Below are 27,976 nucleotides of genomic sequence, written 5' to 3'. Positions count from 1 at the left end.
ACTGAAGGAAATTATTCAGAATATGTTAAAGTATTTACAGATGCATCTACAACATTGGGCAATAGAGTAGGGGTAGAGTTGTCTTTCCAGAATTAAATGTAATGTCAAATGAAAGGGTTTATGATAACTTAGCAGTATTGAGGGGGAACTGTTAGCTATTCTACTCACTTTAAACTGGATAGAGGAAGTCAAACCAATCAAAGTTTTGATAGATTCTGATTCTAGTAGTGCACTGACAAGTAGTGTGTTGACAAGTGACGTAGCTCAAACAATATTCATAACTAAAATGGCAGGAATAGAAATTAAATTCATGTGCATTCCTGCACATATTCATGTGGATGGAAATGAGCTTGCAGATAAATATGCAAAAGGAGCAACAAGAAAAAGAGAAATAAGTATGGAAAAAAAGAAATGGCAAGAAGAGTTGGATAGAGGAAATAAGGGACGATACTACTATGGCATTCAAAGAAAAGTAGGAGAAATGAGAGGAAGCAATAGGAATAGAAAGGAAGAGGACATTATATCTAGGATGAGGTTTGGTCACACTGGCCTGAACAGTACATTAAACCTCATGAATTAGCATGCTGCGGGTTGATGTGAACATTGTGGATTACAGGAAACAGTGGAGCATCTATTTTTATACTGTCAACAAGAGAAACAGACACTTAAAATTACACTCCAAAGGAATCACAGAGAAGTTCATGTGGTGTAGGGTAAAGGGCTATTTTCAGATTTTTAGAAAACACAGGAAGAATTTAATGCAGTAGTATGGTAACCGTTCTGATCCACACTCCAATCCAGAAGGTGGCGGTAATGCGCCTAAAAGCTGTTTGCCAACTAGCATTAAACAACAGAAGGAGATGAAGGCGCAGTAGAAGGAGAAGGAGAAGGAGAAGAACAAGAACAAGAAGAACAACAACAAGAAGAATAAGAATAAGAAGAAGAATAAGAAGAAGAACAAGAAGAAGAACAAGAAGAAGAACAAGAAGAAGAACAAGGACAGGCGAAGAAGAGGTTGTTGTTGGCCTACACGTAATGGAGAATCTGCGGGTGCTCGAGCTTTACAGTGGGATAGGAGGGATGCATTTTGCTTTAAAAGGTAAGATACTGTCCTTCGCTTTTTTATTTGACCGTTGTAAGCCTTACTAACTGGAGATATATTCTCTCTGATTGATACATATAATGTTATTCTTTTATGGGAGCAATTACCGAGCAATCAGTCACTGCACATGAGTTTCCTGAAGTCTAACCGCAGTGAAAGTCAACCTCATGTATGTGTGCGCGGATGATCATGCAGAGTGGTTGTGTGGATGTGCACGCAGTTACTCATAATGGCTATTCAAGCGGGGTATTCTATCATCGCAGCTAAAGAAAGCTACACTTACTTGGAAAAAACCCGGCTTGAATTAACGTCGACTTGAATTCTCGTCGGCTCAGTGCGTTTCACAAACACCATTTAGCCGTGTCTAGTTAACATTAACTCTTAACCAGGCTTGAATAAACTTGCATTGTGCGCGAGAACGGAGTACACAAGCAGCCCAGAACAGTCGACTGTCGAAAAGAAGCTAGTATGTTGCAAAAAGAAGGCAAAACTAAAGCGGTGTTCTGCTCAGCAGCGGAACAAACCCTGCTGATGGAGCCATACGAAGAATATAAAAGTCATTCTCCAGGTCGACCGATTGTGTCTGGTAATGGATCTATCTCTCACAGACCCGCTTTCTCAGTATGTTGACTCTCATATCAAAGACTTGGTATATGCATTGCCCTTGTATCTTAAAGACACTATAGACTTTTTCAATAAGTCGAAGGATTGATATGTGTACTCTAATGATGTTTTATGCACTATGGATGTCTCCAGTTTGTACCCCAGTATACCTCACAAGGATGGTCTGGAAGTCTGAATTATTTTTTGAATCGAAGAACTGAATTGCATCCCTCTACAGAGTTTTGGTTATCTTTAACCAAGGAAGTATTGCCAAAGAATTATTTTAAATTCCAGGACCAATATTATCTCCAACATTAGGTCTCAGCCATAGGCTCACTGGTGGCTCCAAATTATGTGAATTTGTTTATAGGGAAGTTTGAGTTAGACTTTATTTATAATCATAATCCCTATTTTAAGTTCATTAAATATTATTTGAGGTGTATAGATGATTTATTTTTCATTAGTGCTCATGACTTAAAAGAATTCCATGCTTTCATGAATTCAAGGAAGGAATCTAATTAATTTCACTATGTGTTATGATGGAATGTACTTCTTTTCTGGACATTTTGGTGAAAAAAGTGGGAACCTCTATACAAACTGAAGAATATAAAAAGAAAACTGACAGAAAAACTTTTGTACTAGGGCTGTAGTCGACTAGTTGGTTGATATGCTCTTGTCTGACCAAATTCTCATTGGTCAAACAATCGCCATGTCACTTTCATAAGGAGAAAAATGCTACATCAATAGCCTTCCAGGATTAATCCATTATTTCCTGCGGTGGGAGGGACAGACTAACAAATTAACTGTGAAAGTGGAGATGTATTCAAAACACCTTCATTGTTTTCACCTCTCATCCAACTTAATGGAGACAGCTAGGTCTAACTGTACTCAACATTTACTGAATGTTTACTGAATCAGTGTTCCTCCTATAATTATAACAACGAGAACCCCTGCAAGGCCAAAAAAAAAATGTTTTTAATGCCAAAAATAAAGCCAGATATCCATTAATTCGGAAATCAATAGCGTCTGGGAGCCTCTGTGCAGCGCTGTTCTGATACATGAGTCAACCTCTGTGTTGCGCTTGGGAAACTCTTGGTAGCGTATCTCCATTAAGGAATTGGGCAGTGCGTATTATGTGTGCATAGCAAGTGGGAAAGAGCGAGCAGCAGAAAAGTGACAGTGAACACGAGCAGAGCAGAGGAAAAGGTTAGCAGTAAGTTGTCAGACTGTCAGTAAATGTACAGTACAGGCTACATTGTGTCAGTTAATAAATTCAGTAGCTTCTCAAGACCAAGAAAAGTCACATCTGTTAATTCCCCAAGTGCTGGAAGGGAGGTTAGCTCCAAAGTTAGGAACAATGGGTTAGCCTAACCTGAAAACGCTAAACAGAGAACGGAGAAATGTGTGGCTGCTGAATTCACTCTGTCCCATAACATCCAACAATTTTTAATTCCCTCTTTGTGGCTCCCTCTGCTGGGATAGACCTTTTGTGCCAGTTGTGGATATCTATATTTAATACCACCTGCGCTGATTCTGTAAATTGCCAGAACACACGCTGAAGAAGGGCGTCTTGTAGTAAACTTGGTGTGCTGTCCTAGTCTTTCTTATTCATTTTAAAGCTATAATATATAACTATTCTGCATTAAAATGTCTTAAAATGACTGGACCTATATTATATATTTTGAGTTGTGTACTAACATTATTCCCATATGTTTCCAACAGTTTTCAAACCCAGAGAAACCAGTAATTTTAATCAAGGGAACTTTCCGTTTGATTTGGTTGCCTGTCAATGGCGTCTACCGAAGAGTATATGTGCACAAGATGCATGCGTCGGCATTGTGGTTGTCTGCCACAATGACATCTACCAAAGAGTATACGCATACCATAATAACTTGGTGGCGTTGTTGTTGTCCATCACAATGGCGCCTACCAAAGAGTATATGCATACAAGATAATACATTGGCGTTGTGGTTGCCTGCCAGAAACGGTCATAAATTGACTTTTATTCAGTTTTAAGCTACATTTTTATGATAGACTTTTTTTTCGGATATAGGATTGTAGTTATTGTACGTCTGGATCTTAAGTTATCAGAGAGACAAGCTGAGTAAACCTTAGCCACAGCCTGGCTAGCAGCCCCTCCTTGACATCCTCTTTACACCGAACGGTGTCAGAGAAACATCAATTTTTTAAGTGAAACTGCTCTATTTAGTGTTTTTACCAGTTTTAACCCCTGTGTACCTTTGTTTTGGAGAGGAGGAGACCTATGCAGATAATTTGGCTCCCGGTAAAAAAAACATGTTGAACATCTTTATCTTAAGTTGTCAGAGAAACAAGCTGAGCAAACGTTAGCAGCAGCTCAGCTAACAGCCCCTCCTTACGTCCTGTGTCTACCAAACAGTGTCAGAGAAGCACTGATTTTTAACATGAAACTGCTTTATTCAGTATTATTACCAGTTTTATCCCTGTGTACATTTGTTTTTGAGAGGAGGAGACCTCTGCAGATAGTTCGGCACTAGTAAAAACATGCTGAATGTCGTATTTTAAGTTGTCAGAGAAACAAGCTAAGCAAACATTAACAGCAGCTCAGCTCACAGCCCGACCGGATGTCCTGTGTCCACCGAACAGTGTCCGAGAAACGCTGATTTTTAAAAAATTTAAAATTTTTTTTTTCTTTTTTACGTGAAACTGCTTTATCCTGTGCTTTTACCTGTTTTAATCACTGGATCTGTTTGTTCTGGAGTGGAGAAGACCTCTGTGGATAATTCAGCTCCCGGTAAAAACATCCTGAACAATGAACACTGATGTAATCCTATCCTGGAGAAGCTGGTTGTTTAATAATGAAGACAACAACTCCTGTGATCCCATGCTACTTCCCAATGTAATCACATTTCCTCTTTTGTTATTGTTTTGATTGAGAGACCCCTAACGGCAGAAATTACATATTGTGCGTTTAACTTCTTTGCAAAAATTTCTATTTTCCATAAGGCTATTACTGAATTTCCATATAGGGTTAGAATTAGACTCATACTGATACAGCCGAAGGTTCAATCAAATTATACAGTGATCATTTAGAGGTGATGCTGAGATTTGACATTTAGAAACATTGTTTGTGTTTTTGAGATTAACCAGTAATCTAGCTTTAAGCACTGACCATTATTAGGTGAATTAAACCAGGTATATTGTGTAGTATGTTGTTAGCATCATGCTAACTGTCAGCCAATTCAATTTGTGACATTTAATTTGAATTTATAGCCCCTTGAGATTAGCATCTCATTTTCAAGGGGGTCCTAAAAAACACAAAATACAGAATATGACCTATACTTACAAAGACATCGTTACATAACAAACATAGACTACAAATACACAGATACAGACAGCTCTCTCACCGTCTCCCATCCACACCCCCCACCCTCAGCAGTTGTATAAGAAACTGGATACAAGAAATTAGACCCATGAAATAGAAACTAGAAACAATTCATCTTCTAATTGCAAGTACACACAAATTAAAAGCATGAACAGGTTGTTTTAAGATGACAGAATAAAGAAGTCCTGAAGCAGTGAAAAGAGTTAGCCTAATCAATCTAAGAGAAAGAGGAAGATCATTCCAGTTTGCTGGAGCTTTGTATTGAAAAGACCTGTGACTTCTTTAAAAATTCTGGGGACAGAAAAGAAGGGATATTGCATATGTCTGAGTGAATAAGAAGATTTATATGGAACCCAAAACTGTTTCAAATAGGAAGGACAATTAGAGTAAACACATTCAAAGATGAACTGCAGTGTTTCCCTTAGAATTTTTTTCAGGCCCGGTGATATGCACTGACGAAACCCTAAAGAGATGAGGTACTCACATCTCGTCAAGAGTTTCCCAGGTAACGACACAGAGGTTGACTCATGTTTCAGAACAGTGCTTCACAGAGGCTCCCAAACGCAAATGATGATTGATTTCCGAATGAATGGATATTACGCGTTAATTTTGGCATTAAAGAAAAGATTTTTTTGGCCCGGTAGGGTGTCTCATTGGCCTAGTGGCCCAGTAGGCTTGTACAATTATAGGGGAAACACTGAACTGAACCCAGTGAAACTGCCTCCTAGCTTTAGGCTGCAGCCAATTAAGGGATTCATACATAAAGCAATGATGAGTTCTATATGGGCACCTCAAAATAAATCTACATAGGGAGGTATATACTATATTTAGGGGTCTAAGATAAGTATCAGAGTTGTTCAGATAGACAATGTTGGCATAATCAATTATAGGTAAAAGTAACTGAGAGATTATTCTTTTTCTGACATGAAATGAAAAACAATTAATTGAGCAATAAAGTGAGCTCAGATAACCATATGTTTGTTTCATAGTAAAATCAATGTGAGGCTTAAAGCAGAGTTCAGGGTCAATCCAAAGTCCAAGAAATTTGAAGGAATCAACTTTCTCAAGGGGAGATCCATCATCAAAATTGAAATGAAAGTCAAAGGGATATGAGCATGTCTTTGTCGCATGCCAAACACCATGCTGCAGGACTCCCTTTTTATTCAATATGAGTCTGTTATTATGAAGCCATTTTTAACCAAATTAAAATCAAATTGTAAAGAATTCTGGATCTGTAATATATTAGAATTAGAGGTGCATATAATAGTATCATCAGCATATAGATAAACAAGACAATTTGAGCATATTTGTGGTAAATCATTAATAAAGATAGAAAAAAGAAGTGGTCCAAGAGTGGAGCCTTGTGATATCAACAGTTAAATAATCAGACTGAGAACCTTGAAAGACAACACACTGACGTCTATTATGAAAATAGGCATTAAATCAGTAGAGAGCATTTTGAGATAGACCAATAGAGTAGAGCTTATCAAGGAGGAGGTAGTGATCAACCAAATCAAAAGCTTTGGAAAGATCAATAAAAATTGCACCTGTGAGTGGGCCTTTATCAAAGGATGAGAACACATCACTGGTCAATTTTAGAAGGGCGGTTGTGGTGGAGAAATTAGGTCTAAAGCCTGGTTGGGTTGGAGATTGATTGATTGATTTGATTCATTGAACAGGACAGTGTGCAGTATGAAGCATAAATGATGCACTGCACCAGAGTTAGCTTGAAGCTAATTTGCATCTGTAGTCCATTACAATCAAAACATACAACAGCACAACAAATGGTACAAAGCAAAAAAAACAATAACAAACCCCCCCCCCCACAAAGAACACACGATACAAAATACAAAGCACACAACAGTAAATCACATACACCCACAATGTCAATTAAAAATTAATTATGTGAACTAGGCTCAGTGGTCACACAGCTGATTCATCTTTAGTTGATTTTTTTAATTTGGCTTTGAATGTATTGATAGAACTACAGTTCTTCATATAATCAGGTAGGGCATTCCACTGAGTGGTGGCTTTCACACAGAAAGCTGACTGCCCAAGAATATTAGAATATTGCACAGATTGATGTACTGATATAATTCATTAAAAATAAGTTTCTCAAAAATTTTGGCAGGGGTACAGGTAATAGAGATTGGTCTATAGTTATTCACATCTAGTGGGTCTCCTTTGAAAACTCTAGAGTGGAAATGTGCTAGAGGTAACTCTAGCACATTTCCATATGGGGGGAATTGAACAAGTAGATATAGACATATTAAATAAATCAGTAACGGGATACATTAGAACATGAGCTGCAAATTTAACAAATTTAGCTTCCAAACCATCTGGACCAGCACTACTATTTTCTTTAAACTCATTTATAACAGAAAAGACAGAATTTAGCAAGCAGAATATTTCTAAAGAAAAAAGAACTGTTAGAAGTAGTACAGTTTGAAGAGCCAGCCATATCATAAGAATGAAAGTGTTGGGAACCACAGATAGATGAGAAATGACGGTTGAAAGCATGGGAAACAAGTAGAACTGTCTAGGATTACGGAAATCCTGTGAAAAGCTGTCTTTTTAGTAGTTAGATTTTGCATTCCTTGTTTTGGTTTTACATAGATTTCTCAAGTATTATAAATATTATAGGTAACATACACAATTATTATGCATGTACGCTTGCATTACACAACACTTGACCATGCAGAACTTATCAAGCCACCATCCACCAATGCCACTTGAAGTGGATTGGTTAGAAGGTCCAGATTCAGCCACTCCATAAACAAAATTCAACCAGTTAAGGATGTTCTGTGCCACTTAGAGAGATGCCATCCTGTAAGATGCAAAGAGTTTGACCACAGGCTATCAAACTGGTGGAAATGTGACTGAGGGTGAGCCAGCTTGTGAGGTGTCTTTTGACACCCTGCCACCGGCAGCAAAAAAGAGAGCCTTTGCAGACTCTGAATTGGAATGGGAGGATGTCACCTAGGGTGGTGATACAGCTGTGGATGAGGTCCAACTATACCTCAGCCTTAACCCCAGCAAGGAACATGACGTCTGAGATTTGCTGGGTTGGTAGAGTCAACATGAGAAGACAATTCCTTTGTTGTCAAGACTCACCCATCATGTGCTGAGCATACTAGCAAGCAGCAGTAAGTGTGTTTTCAGTATAGCAGGGAGGATGCTGGAGGACAAGAGGACATCTCTGAAGCCTACGATGGTGGATGCAATTATTTTTCTTCACAACACTTGCTAATAAACTGAATGACAACCGCTGTACATGTTCACAGTTTAAAGGATTTGATTTTTTTTTTTTTAATATTGAATGTTAGCTGATTGACGAAGACGAAACACTGTTCTCCAGTTTCTGTAAAGTTAGCATTGAGCAAAGAAAGGTAGAGCATAAATCTTTATTTTCTTATTTGCTGCTGGCTATATTTTTCTCTATTGCATGCTTATGCTTGATTGTCGGTGGCACTGGTAGTTATGTTTGAGACCTACAATAAGTTTACTTAAAAAGTTTGATTCAATAAAATATAACACTTTTATATAACATAATAATGCTTTGTGTTTCCCTGACAACGCAGGTGAAATATGTCAATCAATCAATCAATCAATCAGTTTTTATTTATATAGCACCAACTTACAACAAGTCAGCTCAGGGCACTTTTCACGTATGTGTGGGTCAACAAAGTATCCTCATGTTTGTGTGTATCAGAGAAAGCGCGTGTCAAAGAGAGCATAAAGTGATTGGTGTCAGTCTCAGGCATGGATGTATTACAAGAGCGGGATAGGGTGCTGCCACTCAGCCTTGCAGCCCATTTTTCCCAGTGGTCACTCACTGCATTGGAGTGAAAAATCCCCCTGCGGCCCAAAAAGCATTTTACCTAATAGACCACCATTGTAAAAGAGACGTCTGTAAACCTGTTGACAGGACACCTCGAACTGCAAACAAGATCAATTATGACTCTTTCTATTTTGAATTTTTGATCTGTGAAGGTTTTATATTTGTAAAACTTTGCTCAAGCTGAGAAAAGCGATTTTAAAAATCTGTGACGTCATCACATTGTAAAGTCTATGGGCCAAGCGGGCACTTGCAGGTGGGGCCAGTGGGGAAACACCACTGTGCATATTCAGTGGGCCACACAACATGGAAGCAAACCTGGAAGCTAGAAACTTTTTTTGGCGTATGTGCCAGCTGAGCAATTCTTATAAAAATGAATGGGTGCCATTTTCGGTTCAGTATCCAACTCTTATAATACATCTATGGTCTTGGGTCAGCCTTGGGCTGAAAAATTGCAGACTTTGTCAGGCTCTGGCTGGGCTAGGGCTTGAACACATGGGCCAGGGCCAGGCTAGGACTGAAGTTTTTGGCCCATGCAGGGCTCTTCTCTGGAGTTGGGTGGTGTGGACCTGTCTCAGACCAGTCCTTTATACCAGTCTGTCCTCCGTGTATGGAGCACTGTTTTCAATGTCAGGAGAGATTGTTCTCAGCTGTGTGGTGATATCAGGGAGGAACCTCTCCTATGTAACCCTGTCATACAGTGCAGGATGCTCAACTTTGTCTGTGTGCAGAGAATCCTTATAGCAGCTGGACTGACAAAGCTGGTAGGTCTGAGATCAGGGGGATGGTGGAAAACTGCTGTCATGCTCAGTGAGGAGACTAGTTGTAAGTCTTAACACTTCCTGGACAAACTGTTGGAAGAGGAGGTGGTTGCACTTCCTGTTGTTTACAGGGTGATGTCTGAGTCTGAGTCTGTGGAGGATCAGCTTGTCACAGTGGCAGAATTCCCATCGCTGTCTATCTGTGCTGCAGGAGGGATGCTTGAGGAAGAAAACTGAGCTCTTCTATTATTTCAAACACCAGACTTCTCTGTTTCACAGAGAGGTTTTTTTTTGCAGTAACTGCGAAGGTTGCTAGCTGGTGTATGAGAGTTGAGGTGATTGGGTGAGTTGACACCGGGTTCATCCCCCAGAAGCATTTGTGGTGCATATTGTGGAATGGAAGTAATGTACAGGGATAGGAGAGGTGGATGTTATGTGTGTTTTTGTGTATCTGTTCTTTATTTTGTTTCATAATTCTTCAGTTTAATGATTAATTTTAAAGTAATTGAAAAAATCAGACCAATAAAGGTCAAAGGTCTGTCTATGTCTCTCCCTGTATCTCACTGTCAGTAGACCTTGTGCTAAGAATTAGTCTACAACAGGAGAGAAAAGAAAACTCTTATCAGTGAAAAATTAGCAATTTAATGTATAGGTGCTTGCTGTTCAACTGAATGTAGGCATGTAGTGAAACACAGGATAAATTGAGCTCAGGAAATCATCTTTAGCTAACAATCCGGTCTTTCTTCCTCCAGAGAGTGGTATACCTGCCCAGGTAGTGGCTGCCGTCGACATAAACACCACCGCCAATCAGATCTACAGGCACAATTTCCCTGGCACTCCCCTCTGGAACAAAACCATTGAGGTGGGTGATAGTGGACAGTTTAAGCATGACTGTTTTCATCTGAACAGAACAATCATTCAAACCTCTGTTTGTTTACCTGTGATAAACTTTTGAAACTCTTTTTTTGTTTTAGGGCTTAACACTAGATGACTTCAATAAATTATCTTTTGACATGATTTTGATGAGCCCTCCTTGCCAGCCTTTCACCAGGTAGGTTTCCTGTGGGTGTGTATGCATTGCATTGTGATCCAATGTTGTAGAACCTCGGTTAGAAAAAACATCTTTGCTTTCACGTGTCCCTTCCATGTTTGTGTACGTTTCACTTTACACTTAGAGAACAGGACGGGGTTTCATCTAATTGTAAATCCATCACTAAATTTGTGTGTTAAGTCTCTCTGGAGTTGGTGACTACTAACTACTGTAGTTTGAAAGAGTGATTTATTAAATGCTCTTGCACTATTAAAAGTTACAGCAGCTATAATCTATATATTTGTCAATTGTATTCAATTTATTGAATGTATAATATCAGAAGCCTGGCTCGTAGTGATGAACCTACAGAGAATTATCAGCGACTGGAGCTCCCCTTGGTTTTTGCAACTTGTTTCTGCTGTCCCCAAGTGGCCAAAAAAATAAGTCACTGCAGGTTACAGAAATGTCTTTAGTAATGTGTAAATCAGTTGTCAGGACGCATCTATAGCACCGTCCAACAAGAAGAAACGAACTATGTAAACATGAAGTGACTGTAGCATCACAAGCTGTAACTTAGCTTCCAAAAATTAAAGTTTTAGGGTCCAAAAGATAAAGCAGTGGCAGAAGATTTGTAGCTCAATCTGTCATAGCCTGTGAAAATATGCTTTCTTTCCTTTCTTTCCTTGGTCAGTTTGAATAGCTTAAACCAAAGGTTGAGAAGAACTTAGTGAGGACTTGGACAATGGTTTTGGCTTCTAAAGTGCGTAATGAGATGGCTGCGGGATACAACGTAGCAGTGCACATTACTGTCAGGCTATGTTGATGGGTTTCAATTACAGGACAGGTTGATTGGGCTTCCCCATAATTTAATAATAAGACTTTGTACTCATTAATATTCTTTTGCCATTATTACCTGATTGATACTCAAATCACTCGAATCAGGGGAAAAAAGTATTTATCAACATCTCTCAGTCACGTGTGGACATGCCTACAGGTGGATTAGAGACTGGTTCAGGCTCCTCACCAGTGGTGAGCATGCAATCAACCTCTGCCACTTTCATATCTGCCACCTGTGCAGTGTCATCAGCCACAGCTCATGAGGACAGCACACCTTTTTCCACCAACTTTTCACACAACAAATCCCTTAGCTATGCCTTGTTGGCACTATAAAACATAGTAGTAGTGCAGTATAATGCCGGGATCAGACTACATGATGTTTTTGTCTTTTACGATCGTCACCATGTCATATTAGGCAATCATAATGCCATGAATTCTTGCTGTGTGTTGGTCGGGAGACTGGCCAAACTACAAATATGACCCCGACCAATCATCGTTCATGACCTTGTGCGAGTTCATAGGTCATCGGGGAGGAGGGTCAAGAAATTGTCAATCATGGCTACTGAAGCGCTATGTGTGATGCTGGCGGTCGTCTGTTCTGAAAGAAAAGGAAGAAAAAAACGATTGTGGACTCGTTCCTGGGTGTCATGAAGAGGACTGTATGGGCAGTTTATCCTTCAGAGAGAACTTGAGGTAAGAAATGTGTACGTGTTAAGGCCATTACATGGGCTACATGTAGCTAGCTGCCAGGTTCACTGTATGGAAACAGAAGGTCTCATGGAGGAGACAACGATTGGGTTTTGGGAATTGTATGCTCTAGTAAATGAAGATACAAAGATATGTTTCAATATCAGGTGGTTTCACAATCGCTATAACTGAAATCAAGAAAACGGTCAATGCAGTTCTTTTCATTGACCATCTTAGAAGTGACAGCATATGCATTCAGTTTACATACAAACGTCACATAGCCCTAGGGCAATTGACATAGCCTTCTATCAAATGCCAAAGTTGTGTCATTGGATATCAAAAAGAGGTGAACACAAAATGCCATGCAACCACACAATCATATTAAGTGGAGCGCACACATAACCATGACAATTTTAAGGTCCTATGAAACTTACAACATGTTTACTCCAGGCCCAGCCCCAGGATGAAGTGACTGAGGGGGCTGTTAAAAAATGTTTTTTTCATAAAATAAAATGAATTGATTAAATCATGCAATAGCTTCAGAAAGGCTGTATAACAAGCATATAAGGCTACTGTTTCAAAATCAAAGCATATGCAACATTTATTAATCAGAGCACTCACATAACAGTGTAGTACTAGAAGAGCTAAATACTTATTTAATTTATTAGCGATTCTCTGTCTGGTGCAAGCAACAACAATGGCATTATCCATTGTTCTAAAACAGCATTAGTCACATGTATCAGTCAATAATTTTATTGTTTTGTTTTTGCTATTTCTCTATAGATGCATAAAGCTTAAACAGAGGGGGCAAAAAATACAACTGAGGGAGCTAACCCTCATATAACCCAATGTTGAACTGAAGTAATCTTGGGTAAAATATTTAACACAGTGCGTTTCCAAATAGTGCCAGAGATTTTGTTTGATTTTTTATTATGCTATAGGACAGTAACAGGAGGGGTTTCCGCAATCTTCTCAGGATGGATTTGGAAGATTTCACTTATCTTCTTGGAAAGGCGGAGCCACTCATACACAAGGGGGACACAAAAATGAGGAGGGCCATCAGTGCCAGACAGTGGCTGTCAGTCACTCTCTCCTTGCTACTGGTAAAGAGAATAGATTTCAAAACATTGTGGTTGTTTCAAATGTTTTACGTCAGACACATAATAATTTGTTCATCTCTATTGGAGAGTTGTTCAGGTCTCTGATCAGTTAGACAATAATGGAGATCTGTGAAGCCCTGTATGGCATCTTAAAGGAAGACTATTTGAAAGTATGACATTTGCCACGACACTCATAACACTTTAAATAATAGAAACATTTATGATTGGCCTATTTATTACCTCCACGGTATTCATTTTCATATAGCATTCCACAGTATTAATTAATTAATCCTAACTTTGGTTTTGAGGTTTTGTGATTTAAGCATTCTGTAATGGGCCTCATTTATCAAAACATCCATGCGTGTCAGAGTTTGATAGTTGATACAATGTGATGCTACACATTGACTACGCGTTTTCTTGACCAACATTGCACTTGAGCCTGACAAAGTGACAACGATCACACTTGCTGCTCTCACTATTCACAACTTTCTCAGGGAGAAGGCATCAGAGGCCTACCTGCCCCCAGCCTTTGTGGATATGGAGGATGAGAACCACAGAATCATCCTTGGAGCATGGCGGAGGGATGGAGAACTTGCTTCTGTGGCAGCAAGCAGGGCACGGAATGCCACAACAACAACAAAAGAACAGCGAGACTAGTTGAAGGCTTTCTGTCACCTGCTGGATCTGTTCCCTTGCAGGAAAATATGATCTAGTCATGGACATTCTTTCCGACACCTGCTTTATGTGTTCCCTAGGATGAAAATATGATTTACTCATGGACATTCAAAGTAGTTTCTTTTTTTTCTTGCAGAATGCTAAATGGTTAAAATTAATATATTTCTGATGTGTGTTAAAAGTATCAAAAGTACCAGAGACTATTCTGAAAAGTTTTAGTGTAAACTTTTATTGACATTAAATGTCAATGAACATCTCAAGTCTTTGCTTCCCTTGAGTCTTTTAAATAAAGGGCCCGATTTTAATGATCTAAAGCACACAGTCTGAAGCGCATGGCGCAATTGCGTTGAGGGTGTGTCTTTTGCTATTTTAATGGCGGAAAAATAGTCGCTGTGCCATGCGCATGGTGCCTAGGGGTTGTCCTTAGTCTCCTAATTAATCATGGGTGTGTTTTCGGCATAACATTCAATAAACCAATCACATGTCACGTGTCATCTCCCATTCCCTTTAAGAGCTAGGTGTGCTTGCACCTTGGCGGATTGCTATTATGACGGTGCATTTGCCAAGTAGTAAGAAGGAGCGCTTCTCTGCAGAGGCAACAGATCTGCTTGTGCGTAAAGGGAAAGCGCACGATCCATAACGAGCACACTGCTGCTCCTGGACCCTCCCGTGGTCAGTCCCAGACCACGAGTTTAAGATCCTGTTCACTAATTTGTTGCTAATTTATCTTTGTTTGGTTTTTGAAAAGGTTTTTTTTTTTTTTTTAAATTACAGCTTTGATTTCTTTAAAATCGTTTTGTTCAGTCATGGAGTGACAGGTCAAATCAGCAGGGTTTTAATTGCTGAAAGTATGGAAATCTGATCACTGTAATCTCAAAAATGTTAAAGAATATTTGTTAAATATTGTTAAAAAATTAAATCATTAATTTTAATCATGTGAAGAATCATCAACACAGTTATCAGGACTTGATCAGTTCTCAAAGGTTCTGATCCGGCTGATGGCAGCAGCTAGAAGCTGTGCAGATTTATTTCCTTCTTTAGTATAATCATTGTTTTTAACCTCATTTATTTCCTCACATGTTCCTCATGTCATCATGTATTGATGCAGCAGGAAAGTCGATCTGTGTCTGATGCGTTGTTGTCCATCTGTTTAAATACCTACATGTTTTGCCACGATATGGTCAAATTAAACAATTTAATCCATCATTACTGTGATTAGTTAATTCTGATAAATATTTTGACTAAGCATTATGGCATGTGTTTTTTAAAATATATTAATATACACAATAATAATCTTTCACATTGTAATCCTTTTATTTGTTACCTTTTGCATGTTTGTGCATTGCTGCCCATCCTGTGTGTAACAAGCAGAGTGCACGGGCGTTGTGTAGGCACATCTTGATAATGCGCCCTTAAAATAACATAGGGACACTGCACCATTGACTTTAGACCAGATTTTTGTTGGTCAATAGCGCAATCACTCTCTGCTTCCTCAAGATAGCAATGCGCCAACAATGCGCCTGACCACACCTTACTTTGATGATGGGCGCAAGTGCCTTTGCTATTTTAACAACGTGGGCGCTGGACGGGAAAATGACAACAGCGTCGGTCTTAAAATAGCAAAGAGACTTGCGCTGCGCTTAGCGCTGCTCGGCACCAGGCGTTAGATAGGGCCGAATATGTTAATGGTTTTTCTCCACCTTAAAAAAACCCAAAACAATATAAAACGAAGTTGTGGCTCATTACTAAAAACTAGAGCACAAGGAAACATAAATACAATGTCATATAAACATGGCCACTATTATTTTTCTACATGACTGGCCTAATAGTCAATTATGAATAACTGTCATGCTCATCACAAAAACAAGGCATAATTACATGTGACACTACCAAAATCGCATCAATCCTTTTGAGATTAAAAAGCACACTTCCACCTTGTTTAATGTAATAGCCTATAACATTAATTGCTTCACAAATTGTAACCATGTAGAACAAAGCTGTTGTAAGGGTCTACATTCAGTGTGGTCTGAGAAGCTCTGTGGGCAGAAACACCAAGTTCTTCACGATCCATTTCTGCCTGGGTGTAAGTTCTTTGTCACCACTTCCACTTGCTTTTGGACGGAGTAGCTTTCTGTATTGTGTTCTCAGTGAGGCAGCTTTGGTTTGGACCTCTCCAACTGCAATGTATTTTTGAGAAATTTGATAATCATTCCACACAAAACGTTTATATCTCTATCTAGCTAACCATCAATTCTCCCTTCTTCTAGAAATAATGGAAATTTGAGGGCTATCCGAAACCAAATGCAATGAGGCTGTCTTTTCAAAACATACGCCAGTTCATTCAGTCATTTTCCCCCGAAAATTAATTGGGTAGCATCACCAGACACAACTATAAAAAGTAGTGCACGTCTCATTTACAATTTCCACAGTTCTACTAGGCACAGACTTGGCTGTGCTGATCGCATCGAATAGTCATCAGTATATCTGGAAATTAACCACATGATGCTGTTGCGGCTGCAGCTACTAGGGAGTGATAACCTAGCATAGCTAACCAGCAAGTTTCTCACTGTGTTGCTGAAGTGTCTCTGCCATTTTTCTCCAACATTTATCTTTTTATACTCTGTCATGGTAGTCCCTCAAGGAGTGGTATTCTCCTTGAGGGACTTCAGGGGTATTGTTGCCAAAGCTCAACAAACTTTTCCTCTCTTGCATTGTTCCACCTAACAGCAGCATCCCTATTCCTCTTCGCCATGTTTACATATGTGCGTCAGAGCACTCTTTCATCCTATTGGTCAACGTCAAGGAACACATCATAGGAGATTTCAAACTAGGCAGGAAAATACAAAAAATTTTGACATGCTAGACTTTTGGTCGGGGTGTCGTGGGGCGTCCCAGACGCCACATCACTGTTCTTCGATCATGTCACACTACACGTCCATTTGTCGTTCCCGACGCTCATAATCGGGCCCGACGCTGGAAAATTGTTGGCCACAACAAAATTGTGTCAAAATCGGGCTGAATTCGTGTAGTCTGATCCCGGCATAAGTATAGTACCAGTGAGCCACAATTCACAAATCTGCTTTTTTGCATTTTAATTTTTTTTCCCTGAGAAGGGCTGGCCAAAAATTGGTCAGTGGAAAATTCATTATTATTTCTTCACACACAGATTACCTACAAGTCCTGAGTTCATGTTACGTCCCATCTAGTGGTGGCAGAGGCATAACATGCACCATCTTCCCCAAGTCCCAGGAAGCCAGAGACAGATAGCTGAAAGTAATGATGGTTGAATTGGTTTCAAATGAGATACATAGAGCTTGATTTAACTTCAGGGTGGGTAACAAAACAAACAAAAACAAATCTAACTAGAAAGGTAACAAATATAACTGAAACAAAATCAAAGAAACCAAATTACAATAACGCCCCTAACTAAAATAGGAGAATGCAAGGTTAAGAAAAACTAGCAGCCCACCCCTATTAACTCAGAAGAACAAAAGCTGTCAGCATGGCAAAGGCTGAGGCTACACATACAAACGTGGCTGGTTTGGAGAGAAGGGAGATGAGAGTTGCTCCTGTGCAGAGGCAGCGCCATCTTGGCTCTTTATACAGTTATGTCATTTGAAAGCGTTGATCACCTGAGGGAGCTGGAATCTAGTGAACCAATCGCCTCATTTTACCGGCACACACCCTATCTACTGATAAAATATTGCAACAAGTCAACAAACAAAAGGGATAAATATTTTTTTCTACAAGATACTCATCTCAATAATTAAAACATGATAAACTTTGTAAACTAGCACACAGATTCTATTCATCTTGTAAGTCATCAAGAAGAGGAGTCGCTATTCTTGCTGGCTTTTTTTTGTTGAGAAAGTTATATCAGATAATCTTGGAAGAAATGTAATAATCACAGGAAAAAAATGAAATCAGTGATTGTGTATGTGTATAATTCATCAGAGGAGGGATCTGAGCTGATCACTAAACTAATGGACTTATTGTTGCTTCAGACCTCAGTTGAGTAATGGATCCTAAATTAGACACAGAGTAATAAAGCACACAGTTCCAATCAAGCAGCAAAAGTAATGAGGAGATCCAGAGATTGGACTTGTAGCTGTATGGAGACTACTACTAAATTTAACTAATAGAGATTTTACATAACACATATTCTAAATCACATGCTTCATATTCAAGATTAGATTATTTTTTTATGTTTAAAACCAATTTATGTAGAATTAAAGAATGATGTGTACATCAGATTACTTTATCTGATCATAGTCTGATCTCACTGGAACTAGAGTTAAGCCTGCAAGAGAAGAAAACAATTAACAGGCTAAATAACTTACTGCTGCAAATGGAGGACTTTAAAAGTAAAATTTGATCACTTATTAAGGACTATCATGACATTAACAATATGGGCCAAATCAATCTGGTCTTGCAAAGAGGTGCAAAAGCAGTTTTTAAGGTAGAGGTGAAATTATATGTCAACTGAAACAGGTTAAGAAACCCTAATAATATTTACTAGGCAGAATTATGATAGTGACACTAATGAATTCAAAATACTGTCTCATAAATTGAGGAAACAACAACAAAATCTATTATTGCATCTAGTAAAAAATGCCACAAACATGAATATTAACTTCAGAATGCGTTTTCTGAAGAAAATGTGTGCGGGAGCTGGCAGCTGCAGCTGCCGCTAGTGCTCAAGGAGAGCAGAAAAGGCGGGAGTTATTGCTCACAGCTTAAGTTTACTAACACAAGAGGATATCTTGACTTTATGTGTCCTCTGGCGCCACAGAGAATCAAACTTGTAGTTCTAAATCATCAAGGCATTTACTGTACTGAGGGAGCTAACTCTTAAGATGGAAATTAATGTTTATAAAGCACTATCATGAGGAGGTATGATAAGTAATGGTCATATGAGCGATTTCTGCCCAATGTTTATGTATAATTGACTTGAGAAAGCAGTTACTTGTGTGAAATCAACCAACTTCAAATATCAGAACGTTGTTGTTTGGTTTATCTTTGTCTACCAAGATCAAAGTTGCCTGCTTCTGGGATTGCACACAGAACCTTGTGGTTAATAATGAATGAAGTTAACAATACCATGCCTTGTGCGTAATGTGCACAGTACCCTCGAATTGGAGACACATGCATCCATCCTGTTGCTGTATGGTGGCCATTTATAAAATCAAAGGAATTCTACATACAAACAGTTGTGGGCAACAGAAAGAACACCTGTATTGATGTTTCTGCAAAACCTTTACAGCTATATTTTCTCATCAAGGAGCCTGAATGTGAATGTCTCACACCAAAAGCTTGAGAGTTGGCAATCTTGCTCTAAGCATCTGTATTGTAGTTCTGAATGTGCTTTTAGTTGTTTGTTTAAAATGAATACAGTATGTCTAGCTCTTTCTCCTACTTGGTTTCAATGCACTTTTTCTAAGTTGCTTTGGACAAAAAAGTCTGCTAAATGAATGTAATGTTATCAATTTAAAACTGTTTTTCCACTGAACTCTATTTTTCCTCTGTGTAGGATAGGACTCCAGGGTGACATTGCTGACCCAAGAACCAAGAGCTTCCTCTACCTTCTTGATCTTCTGCCAAGGTCTTTAATGTCCAGCTTTTTATTGTCCTCAGGTCAGCCTGAGCAAAAAATATTTTTATATCAGAATTGCAATTTCCTTTTCACAAGAGATGCTATATGAATCATAAATTAAGATATTAACAAAGTTTAAACTAGATCTAAAAAAAAGTTTTGTAAACGTTTGTGAATGACAACTGCTTGCAAATTCAGTCAACAATAATGCCATGAGTTGACCAAACTACCAAATTAAACTTTTGACTATATGTGCTCAAGACTTTATGGGTAATAGCTCTATGCATTGTGGCAAGTATCTGTTCTTTTTACCATCAGCAAATATCATCAAAGATATTTAGCCTACTTGAGAAAGACAAACTACTCAGAATTATTTGATGTGTGCAAAGATAGACAGTGGACTTTGTGCTTCTCTAAAAGACCACCAGAGTGGTGAGTCTGTCTTTACATGAGCGATTTACGAAGTTGTCTAAATCTATCAGTTAAACTTCTAAGCACATCATATTATTTTGTTTTTGATGGACCTAATCTAAGCACAAAGGTCCACTTAGTAGCATCTGAGCTTTCAACTGTATCTCACGGTCTTCATTCAGTGAACTGAGCTGGCCCAGGCACATGATATTTGACGAGATGTATCACAAGACCAAGTCAGGTCACGTGATAACAAGTAGTTGTAAATAGGAGGTATGTTGTAACCCCCATCTCTGTTGAGTACGGGCCGCTGATGTTTGATGTGGATGGCCTCCACATCTTTCTTCTGATGTCCACAGTCTCCTAGTCGATGATCTCGACTCTTTCCCAGTCAATCCCATGGCCAGCCTTGGACTGGTGTTACATGACTGCAGACATTGCTTGCTTCTGGTGATCCCCCAGTCTCTTCCCCAGGGCTCTTACTCTTTATCCTATGTAGTATTCCCCACAGCTGCTTCAGTCAATGTCATACACTACTCCTGTCTTCTTCTCAGGAAATGTCTTGTCCTTTGGATAAACCAGCAGGGAAATTAAAGTGTTGTAAGGTTTGTGGCAAATGCTGACTCCCTGTGAGATATTCAGAGTCCTGACACATACTGACAGTATTGTTTCTGTCCCTTGTGGTGTTACTTCTGGACAGGGTCAAAAAAGTGCCTCTCTTGTAACCATTGGCCAGGAGGGTGTGAGGGGTTGACCAATATCGTTTTTTCAGGGCCAATAATGATTGTAAGTAATCAAGGAGACCGATAACTCATATTAAGAACCGATATAAATTTGCAATAAAAATGAAAATCTTGGTATAAAAAAATTAGATACTTCATTTATTACAGTGAAACAGCTTTGGAAAGCCTTTAGTTGGTTTCAGTTATTTAAATGCAGTGGTGGAAAGTAACTAAGTACGTTTACTCAAGTACCATGCTAAGTACAGTTTTAAGGTACTTGTACTTGAGTATTTTCTTTTTATATTACTTTATACTTTCACTCCACTACATGTCAGAGGGAAATATTGTACCTTCTACTCCACTGCATTTATTTGACAGCATTAGTTACTAGGTACTTTTCAGATTAAAATTTTACATAAAATAACATAATGATGAGTTTATGAATTACAATACAACCAGTGATTCCCAGACTTTTTGGCTTGTGGTCTCTTACAAAAAAAAATGTGTGTATATTTGTGTCTCTTTGTCATATTTCAGATGTCTTTGAGTTGTTTGCAGTTCCACCAAAGAGCCATTTCCCCTCACATGGTTTCAAATAAATAACTGTTTAAGGTCCAAAGAGGTCCAATAGGAACTCCAGAGGAACTCCAATATTTCACAAAAATGGAAAGATTGAGAAAAGTTCTGAAAAATTTATCCAAATTCAATTTTATATAGCAGAACTTTGTTTTTTCTTCTTTCCTACCCATCTATCATCTCAAGACCCCTCAGTTTATCTCATGACCCTCGCAGTTCAAACTAGTTCCACCTCAAGCAACTACAATAATAAAATGCTATTTATGATTCAACTTATTGGTATTAATAATGTACTTTGTTGAATTCATTTAATATATAAGTCACAGCCAATTTTCTGCAAAACGAGTACTTTTACTTTAATACTTGAAGTAGATTTAGCTGGTAATACTTTTACTTAAGTAGGATTTTAAATGCAGGACTTTTCCTTGCAATTAAGTATTTTTACATTGTGGTATTGATACTTTTACTGAAGTAAAGCATCTGAGTACTTATTCCACCACGGTTTAGATGTTATATATTAACAACATGTGATAGCAGGGAACCTGTCATTCAAAACTGCCGTCTGTGTATGGATTAACACAGGCCTTAGATGCAGTTCCATTATGTCTAAAGTCTCTAACAACAACATCCTGCACCTCTCTGACAGTTACAAAAACAGAGTCAGAGACAGCTTCAGGACACACTTCAGTAATGTCACTAGTAGTCATGGGTTGAGACTGAGAGTATGACTGGCCCTGGTAAGTGACGTGCAAGAAATTACCTATTAGCCTATCAGTTTTTTGCTGTAATTATGGCTCAACAAATGAACTTGTTGAAGTTTGCTATCATATTTAAGCGACTTAACATTAGCTTACCTCACGTTATATCACTGCAGCAAAGCGCACTATTCAAGCATTTTCAGCTGTGTAACTGGGAAACTGGGCATGCTTATCATCGTAGAAATAGATCATAAGATTGTGGTATTTTTAGAACTTCAGCATAGAGGATTGTGATGTTTAATGCCTTACCTTTGAAGTCTGCAGATGCTTCTTTGTGCCGTCTGTGGCCATAGCCTTCAGTGTTGATAGGCTATTACTCGTGATGTGTAACCAATCAGATAGAGCTGTGGGTGGGACATTGCTCGACTACAGACAGGAGGCAGAATCGGAGAAAAAAAACGATTTTGATCGTAAAAATGCTGAATATTGGATCCAATAATCAGCCTCTACCCTTAGAGGGTGTACTTGTGTCATGTGATTGTACATGTACGTGTCATCTGAAATTAAATATTGTTTTCAATCAGCCTACCCCCTGTCCGATTTTAACTCCTTCATTTGTTTGCACTTCAATTTCGAGCTGTAGATGTGACTCATGGATGTATTATAGGAACTGGATACCGGCGCCTCTAAGCACATAAGCCCAAACTGTTTCTAGCTTCCAGGTTTGCTACTGCATTGTATGGCCCACTGAACATTATTGTTTCTCCCCTTTGCCCCATCTGCTCTGCTCATAAACTTTATGTCAGGATGACGTCACACACTTTAAGATCACTTTTCTGGGCACCGGAGACATTTTACAAATATAAAACCTTCATAGATCCAAATTTCATCATAGAAAGAGTAATAACTGACTGTGTTTGCAGTTAGAGATGTCCTGTCAACTGTTTTACAGACATCCCTTTTTATAATGGTGTTCTTTGGGCAAAATGCTTCTTGGACCATATCCAGTTATCTTAAAACATCATGATGTGACTGAGGTCACAGTAGTTTTTGACAGCTGCATATGTTACTTCCCTTAGAAACGTTGGGTTGCTTTGTTCTAGTGGTGTGGTTCTGCTGCCTACACCTGTGCTTCATTACTTTGGAATATTCAATCTTGATATCGTTAACTGTAGTATGTGTATGTTTTAATGAATTGCCAGATGGGCCAAAGACAATTCTCCACTTTGGTGAACAGTAATTGTATTCTATTCTGTAGTGTGGTTGACACAGAAAGCCTCCCTTAATAGAGAGAAATGGTATATAATTTTCTTTTGTTTGTGGTAATGCTGCTGAAGCCAAATTGACCTATGCTTCTCTGTTTTGGTCCATGTTGTAAGCATGATTTCTGTCAATAAACCCTCTCATCATTTCTTCCCTGTATGTAACTTGCATATGGCGATATGTGGCCAGGCTGTGCAGGCTGCCCCGCTTCATCCTGATGGAGAATGTGAAAGGCTTTGAGAGCTCCTCTGCCAGGTAACAATGCAGGCTGCAAGGGAGCATCAGAAGGCCTGAAGGTCACCACATTATTAGACAGCGACAACTACAGAAAGCAGTCAGTGTAGTCGCAAAATATGCTGTAGGTTAAGCTGTTCTCTGCAGTTCTGACAGACCCTGTAAATCATACAGCAACACAGCTGCCATCATTAGTAAGGCAAAACTTTGCAAAACATTTTAACATAGCTTAAAAGATCTTGCTTTCATCAAAGTTCAGATATCCTGTATTAAAATCTTACACATTATTACTTTTGTTCCTTATCGACTAAAGATAAGCACAATGTAGGTAGATCTGTGGAAATTCTTGTCTTTTCTCCCTCTGACAATACAGATGAATTATTTCTAATTCACAAATTCTACAGTTTGCTGTTTCAAGCTTTTGCATGCATGCATTTGCAAACCAAGGGCATTTTGAAATGCAATTAGTTAGAACATCCACTGACATGCATAGATCCATTTGAACAAACAAAAAACTCATGCATCTTTCTTTACCAGGTGCTAAGTCCAAAAAAATAGACACTTTCAGCTCTTTAAGGAGACTCGCAAGATTGTTGGATCCCCAGAAATATTCTTTTTGGGGAGCATCAGGCACCTGACAAAGAGCCAACTGGGGCTTGAAATGTTATACTTTTCCACTCCATCTCATACTGTATGTAAAGAAGTATATTTTTAAGCGAGCATCCTACAGTGTTGCTGGATCTATTTTGAGAACATGAGGTGGTTTCCGCCTTATTACTAGTGTAGCGTTTTTTAAAAAAAATGTTCCTAAGAAAGATTTGCTTTCAATGATTTCACATTCTAGCAATAACACAGGGTCATTGTAGTTTGTTGATGAGCATTACGCTCACTGGACACTTTATTAGGTGCACCTGTACAATATATTGCAATCCAATACAACAGCTCTGCCGTAAATTCTACTTTTGCAAAGCTTATACATTTTCTGAATTGTCATTAAGGTGATAATTGTACTTGGTTTATTGCTGAGCCCATAGTGGGTGGTTGTGTTGTGCTGGACTGCATTATACTGAAAGGTGTTTCTAATATGTTGTCCACACCATTTACACCCATTACATACCTAATCATTATAATAACTTTGCTTATGTGTAATGTTTCCCTTAAGAACTTATCTTCTAATTTCACTCTTGTTAACCACTGTAATGGTGTTGTACAAGACATTTCATTTTGAGAGTTAATCTGTCTTTATATCAAACTTCCATTCTGTAGGGAACGTTTGGTGAAAACACTGATGAAATGTGGATACACTTTCCAGGAGCTCATGGTCTCACCCACAAGTGTAAGAAAGATATACTGTATGTATTACATTCATTCAATATATCTGTACTGTGGATGGTACTTACATATGGTAAGTTACAGTTGTATGCAAAAGTTTGGGCACATATTTTGTAATATATTTTGATGATTTTTTAAAAATTTTTTGTTGAAAAGATGTAAACAAGTGCTGTGAACTGGTGAAGTTAAAATAGAACTCTTTGGCCACAATCAGCAAAGGTATGTTTGGAGAACACCTTGCCAACTGTTAAGCATGGGAGTGGATCTATCATTCTTTGGGGTTGTGTTGCAGCCAGTAGCACAGTAAACATTGCACGGGTGGAGGGAAGAATGGATTCCACTAAATACTAGCAAATTCTGGAAGCAAACATCACACCGTCTGTAAAAAAGCCAAAGCGGAAAAGAGTATGGTTTCTACAACAGGATAATGATCCTAAACGTACCTCGAAATCCACCATGGACTACCTCAAGAGATGCAAGCTGAAGGTTTTGGAATGGCCCTCACAGTCCACTGACCTAAATATAATTGAAAATCTATGAGTAGATCTTAAAAGGTCTGTGCATGCAAGACGGCCCAAGAATATTGCAGAACTAGAGGCCTTTTGCAAGGAAGGATGGGAGAAAATCCCAAATACAAGAAATGAAAGCTGGCTACAAAAAGTGTTTGGAAGCTGGGATATCTGCCAGAGGGGGTTTTACTAAGTACTGACTATGTAGGGTGCCCAAACTTTTTAGCATACCAAAGTGATGTTTTTATTTTTTTTTTATTTTTGTTCAATTTATGACATAAAAAGTATCTGCATTAATGTTTGCAGAAAACATTGTTTTTCTTTCCATATCCTTGAGAGGCTGTGTTTACATCTTTTCATATATCCAGGTTGGGATCCCAAATTCAAGACTGCGTTATTTCCTGATGGCTAAGATTTCAGCAGAAAACGCTTGCACCCAGATAAGTTCAAAGGTGAGGCCTACTGACAGTAATCTTGGTATCATCAAATGTATCAAAGAAACATTTTAGTTTCAGCTTCCAGTGTCAAGGAAAACTGGACCTCAGAGCTGGTCAAATTGCATATTTTCCACATCCTTAACCCTATTGGTGCAGAATTTGGAAAGAAATCTGCCATGTTTATGATCTCTTAGTAAAGAAGAAATTGCTGCACACAGTACCCAGTGTATTCTAGTTAAGAACTGGTTAATGAATTCCAAAGTAGTGTCATACAAGTTCCGTCCAGTTACCACAGAAACATTCTCAAGGCCGAAAAGAACACAGAAGGACTGAGAACAAGCTTGTATGGTGAACTGAACAAATTTCAAAGGTGATGGATGGAAAATATTCAGTGCTCCATCTGTAGTACTGGTTCTGTGTAAAAGTGAATTCTAAAGTTTAGCTGAAGCTAAAATAGGGCCTCAGCGGTCTGAGTTAGACAAATTATGTCACTTTGTCTTTATTAGATGAATAAAGTGATATCTTCTGAAGTTACAGTCTTTTTAGTATTCAGATTTAGGGATGGTAACAACATGGGAATTTCACACTAAAAAGACTAACTTTGGAAGATACCTTCTTGGTTCAACTAACTCAAACTTTTTAAACTTCATGTTAGTTTCAGGTGAAGCTGGAAAATTCATTTGTGCACAGAACAAGGACTGTGGATTTTGCCCTATTTCACTGACATAGAAATTACTTTGGAGCTTGGACAGCAGTGCAGTGAGCAGTAACCCTTTAGATGTACATATGGGCATGTATCAAAATGTGAACCTATCCTTAAAGGTGTGGGGGCCCTCCCTCTCACCACTTATTTGTGTTGTCTGGGTTGGTGTTATGACTTCTGCAGTCTGCCATCTGTTAAAAAACAGAAAACATTTTGGAAATAGAATGAGTGTTCCATACCAATTCACTTCTTATAAATTGATTTGATTGCATTCAGCAAGTTATTATCAAGTTACTTTTAAACACTGGAACTTTCTGATGAAAGAATGAGCCATCCTTAGATTGTGCCACTATATGGTCTCCCCTAGAACTGCATACACATTTGTTTTTGTTGTGTAACTGCAAACCAGCCTACCCATTTAAAGACACTGAATTTGTTATATGGTTGTTGTCATGTCACTCAACACGGCTCACTTTTATTTCCAAGCTAAGACTGAGGCTGAGATGCCGAAGCTATTGAGAGAGCATGCTGTGCCAATGGAGGGTCAGAGTGCTACACATTCTTGTGACTTGTGTAATTTCAGATAGTTCCAGATAGCCTGAAGGTTTAATTAACATTGACATGTAAATTGGAACATGGCATTGAGTACAAACTGTATCTAAAATACAACAATGGCAAAACAGTGGCACCTGGAACTATTCAGTTGCACTATAATGGAACATTGCTGTAAAAAAAACTTGCCCAGTAGCATGACTTGAATTGTCAGCACTCTCTCAAGTGCTCTGTGAGGCACTGCTTGGAAACATTTTTTTAAACTTTTAAACCTGAGGTAGCCACTGAGCAGGCACAGTAAAGGGCACCGCTTTTTGCCCTACCAGTAACTCATGAAACAAACAACAAAAACAAACAAACAAAAAGTGGCACCACATGTGTCTTATCTGGTCTCTAAGCAGTCTGGCATGCAGTGGGTGCATTCATAGTTGGAGCAAGACTTTAGAGCTTTTTCTAAACAAACTAATATGTCCAAACTCTTTGTGGCAAAGGAACATGTCACCCAGTGCAGTGGTGTGGCTCACTGATGTGTTTTCAATGGTTTCGGGACAACAACGGAGGTCTATGGCAGATAGGAATACAATATATTAGACTTTGGATACTATTTTGTGTGTGTGTGTGTGTGTGTGTGTGTGTGTGTGTGTGTGTGTGTGTGTCTGTGTGTGTCTGTGTGTGTCTGTGTGTGTGTGTGTGTGTGTGCGTGTGTGTGTAGGAGAGCCAGAGATGGGTAATGTATATGTGTTATTGTTATTAGGGCAGTGTAATAGAGTATGAGCATGGAAGAATTACTGAAAGGGCCTACAGGACAGGCCAAGGGTCTCAGGGGCTCAGTGGGGTATCTCTAGACCAGAGCCTGTGTTTGAATTGAGCTTAATGTGAACATTTCATGTTGAAAAGTCACAGAGCTCAGTTTGATAAAAAAAAAATAGAGATATCATGATCACAGTCC

General features: G+C 38.7%; 1 protein-coding gene and 1 long non-coding RNA gene across 3 annotated transcripts in view; both read left to right on the top strand.

The window, feature by feature from the left end:
* Positions 1 to 851: 851 nt before the first annotated feature.
* trdmt1 (tRNA aspartic acid methyltransferase 1) overlaps positions 852 to 27,976 on the top strand; it is a 34,896-nt gene continuing 7,771 nt past the window's right edge. Inside the window, exons 1-7 of one of the 2 annotated variants that reach the window (XM_067578691.1) lie at positions 852 to 1,099; positions 10,421 to 10,530; positions 10,643 to 10,719; positions 19,528 to 19,599; positions 23,450 to 23,515; positions 24,761 to 24,830; positions 25,704 to 25,787. In XM_067578691.1, the coding sequence (XP_067434792.1) occupies positions 1,036 to 1,099; positions 10,421 to 10,530; positions 10,643 to 10,719; positions 19,528 to 19,599; positions 23,450 to 23,515; positions 24,761 to 24,830; positions 25,704 to 25,787 (543 nt within the window). In that variant the 5' untranslated portion in view covers positions 852 to 1,035. Of the gene's footprint in view, positions 1,100 to 10,420; positions 10,531 to 10,642; positions 10,720 to 12,062; positions 12,229 to 19,527; positions 19,600 to 23,449; positions 23,516 to 24,760; positions 24,831 to 25,703; positions 25,788 to 27,976 lie in introns of those variants that run through there. The other variant, XM_067578692.1, reaches the window with a different exon arrangement.
* LOC137173710 (uncharacterized) lies at positions 12,236 to 14,257 on the top strand. Its single transcript, XR_010925230.1, has 2 exons — positions 12,236 to 13,325; positions 13,817 to 14,257. It is a non-coding gene; the product is annotated as an uncharacterized lncRNA (long non-coding RNA).

This window comes from Thunnus thynnus, chromosome 21, assembly GCF_963924715.1.
Source record: "Thunnus thynnus chromosome 21, fThuThy2.1, whole genome shotgun sequence".
NCBI lineage: Eukaryota > Metazoa > Chordata > Actinopteri > Scombriformes > Scombridae > Thunnus > Thunnus thynnus.
The sequence above is the reverse complement of the archived record's forward strand: the minus strand, read 5'-3'. Positions and strand labels throughout refer to the sequence as shown.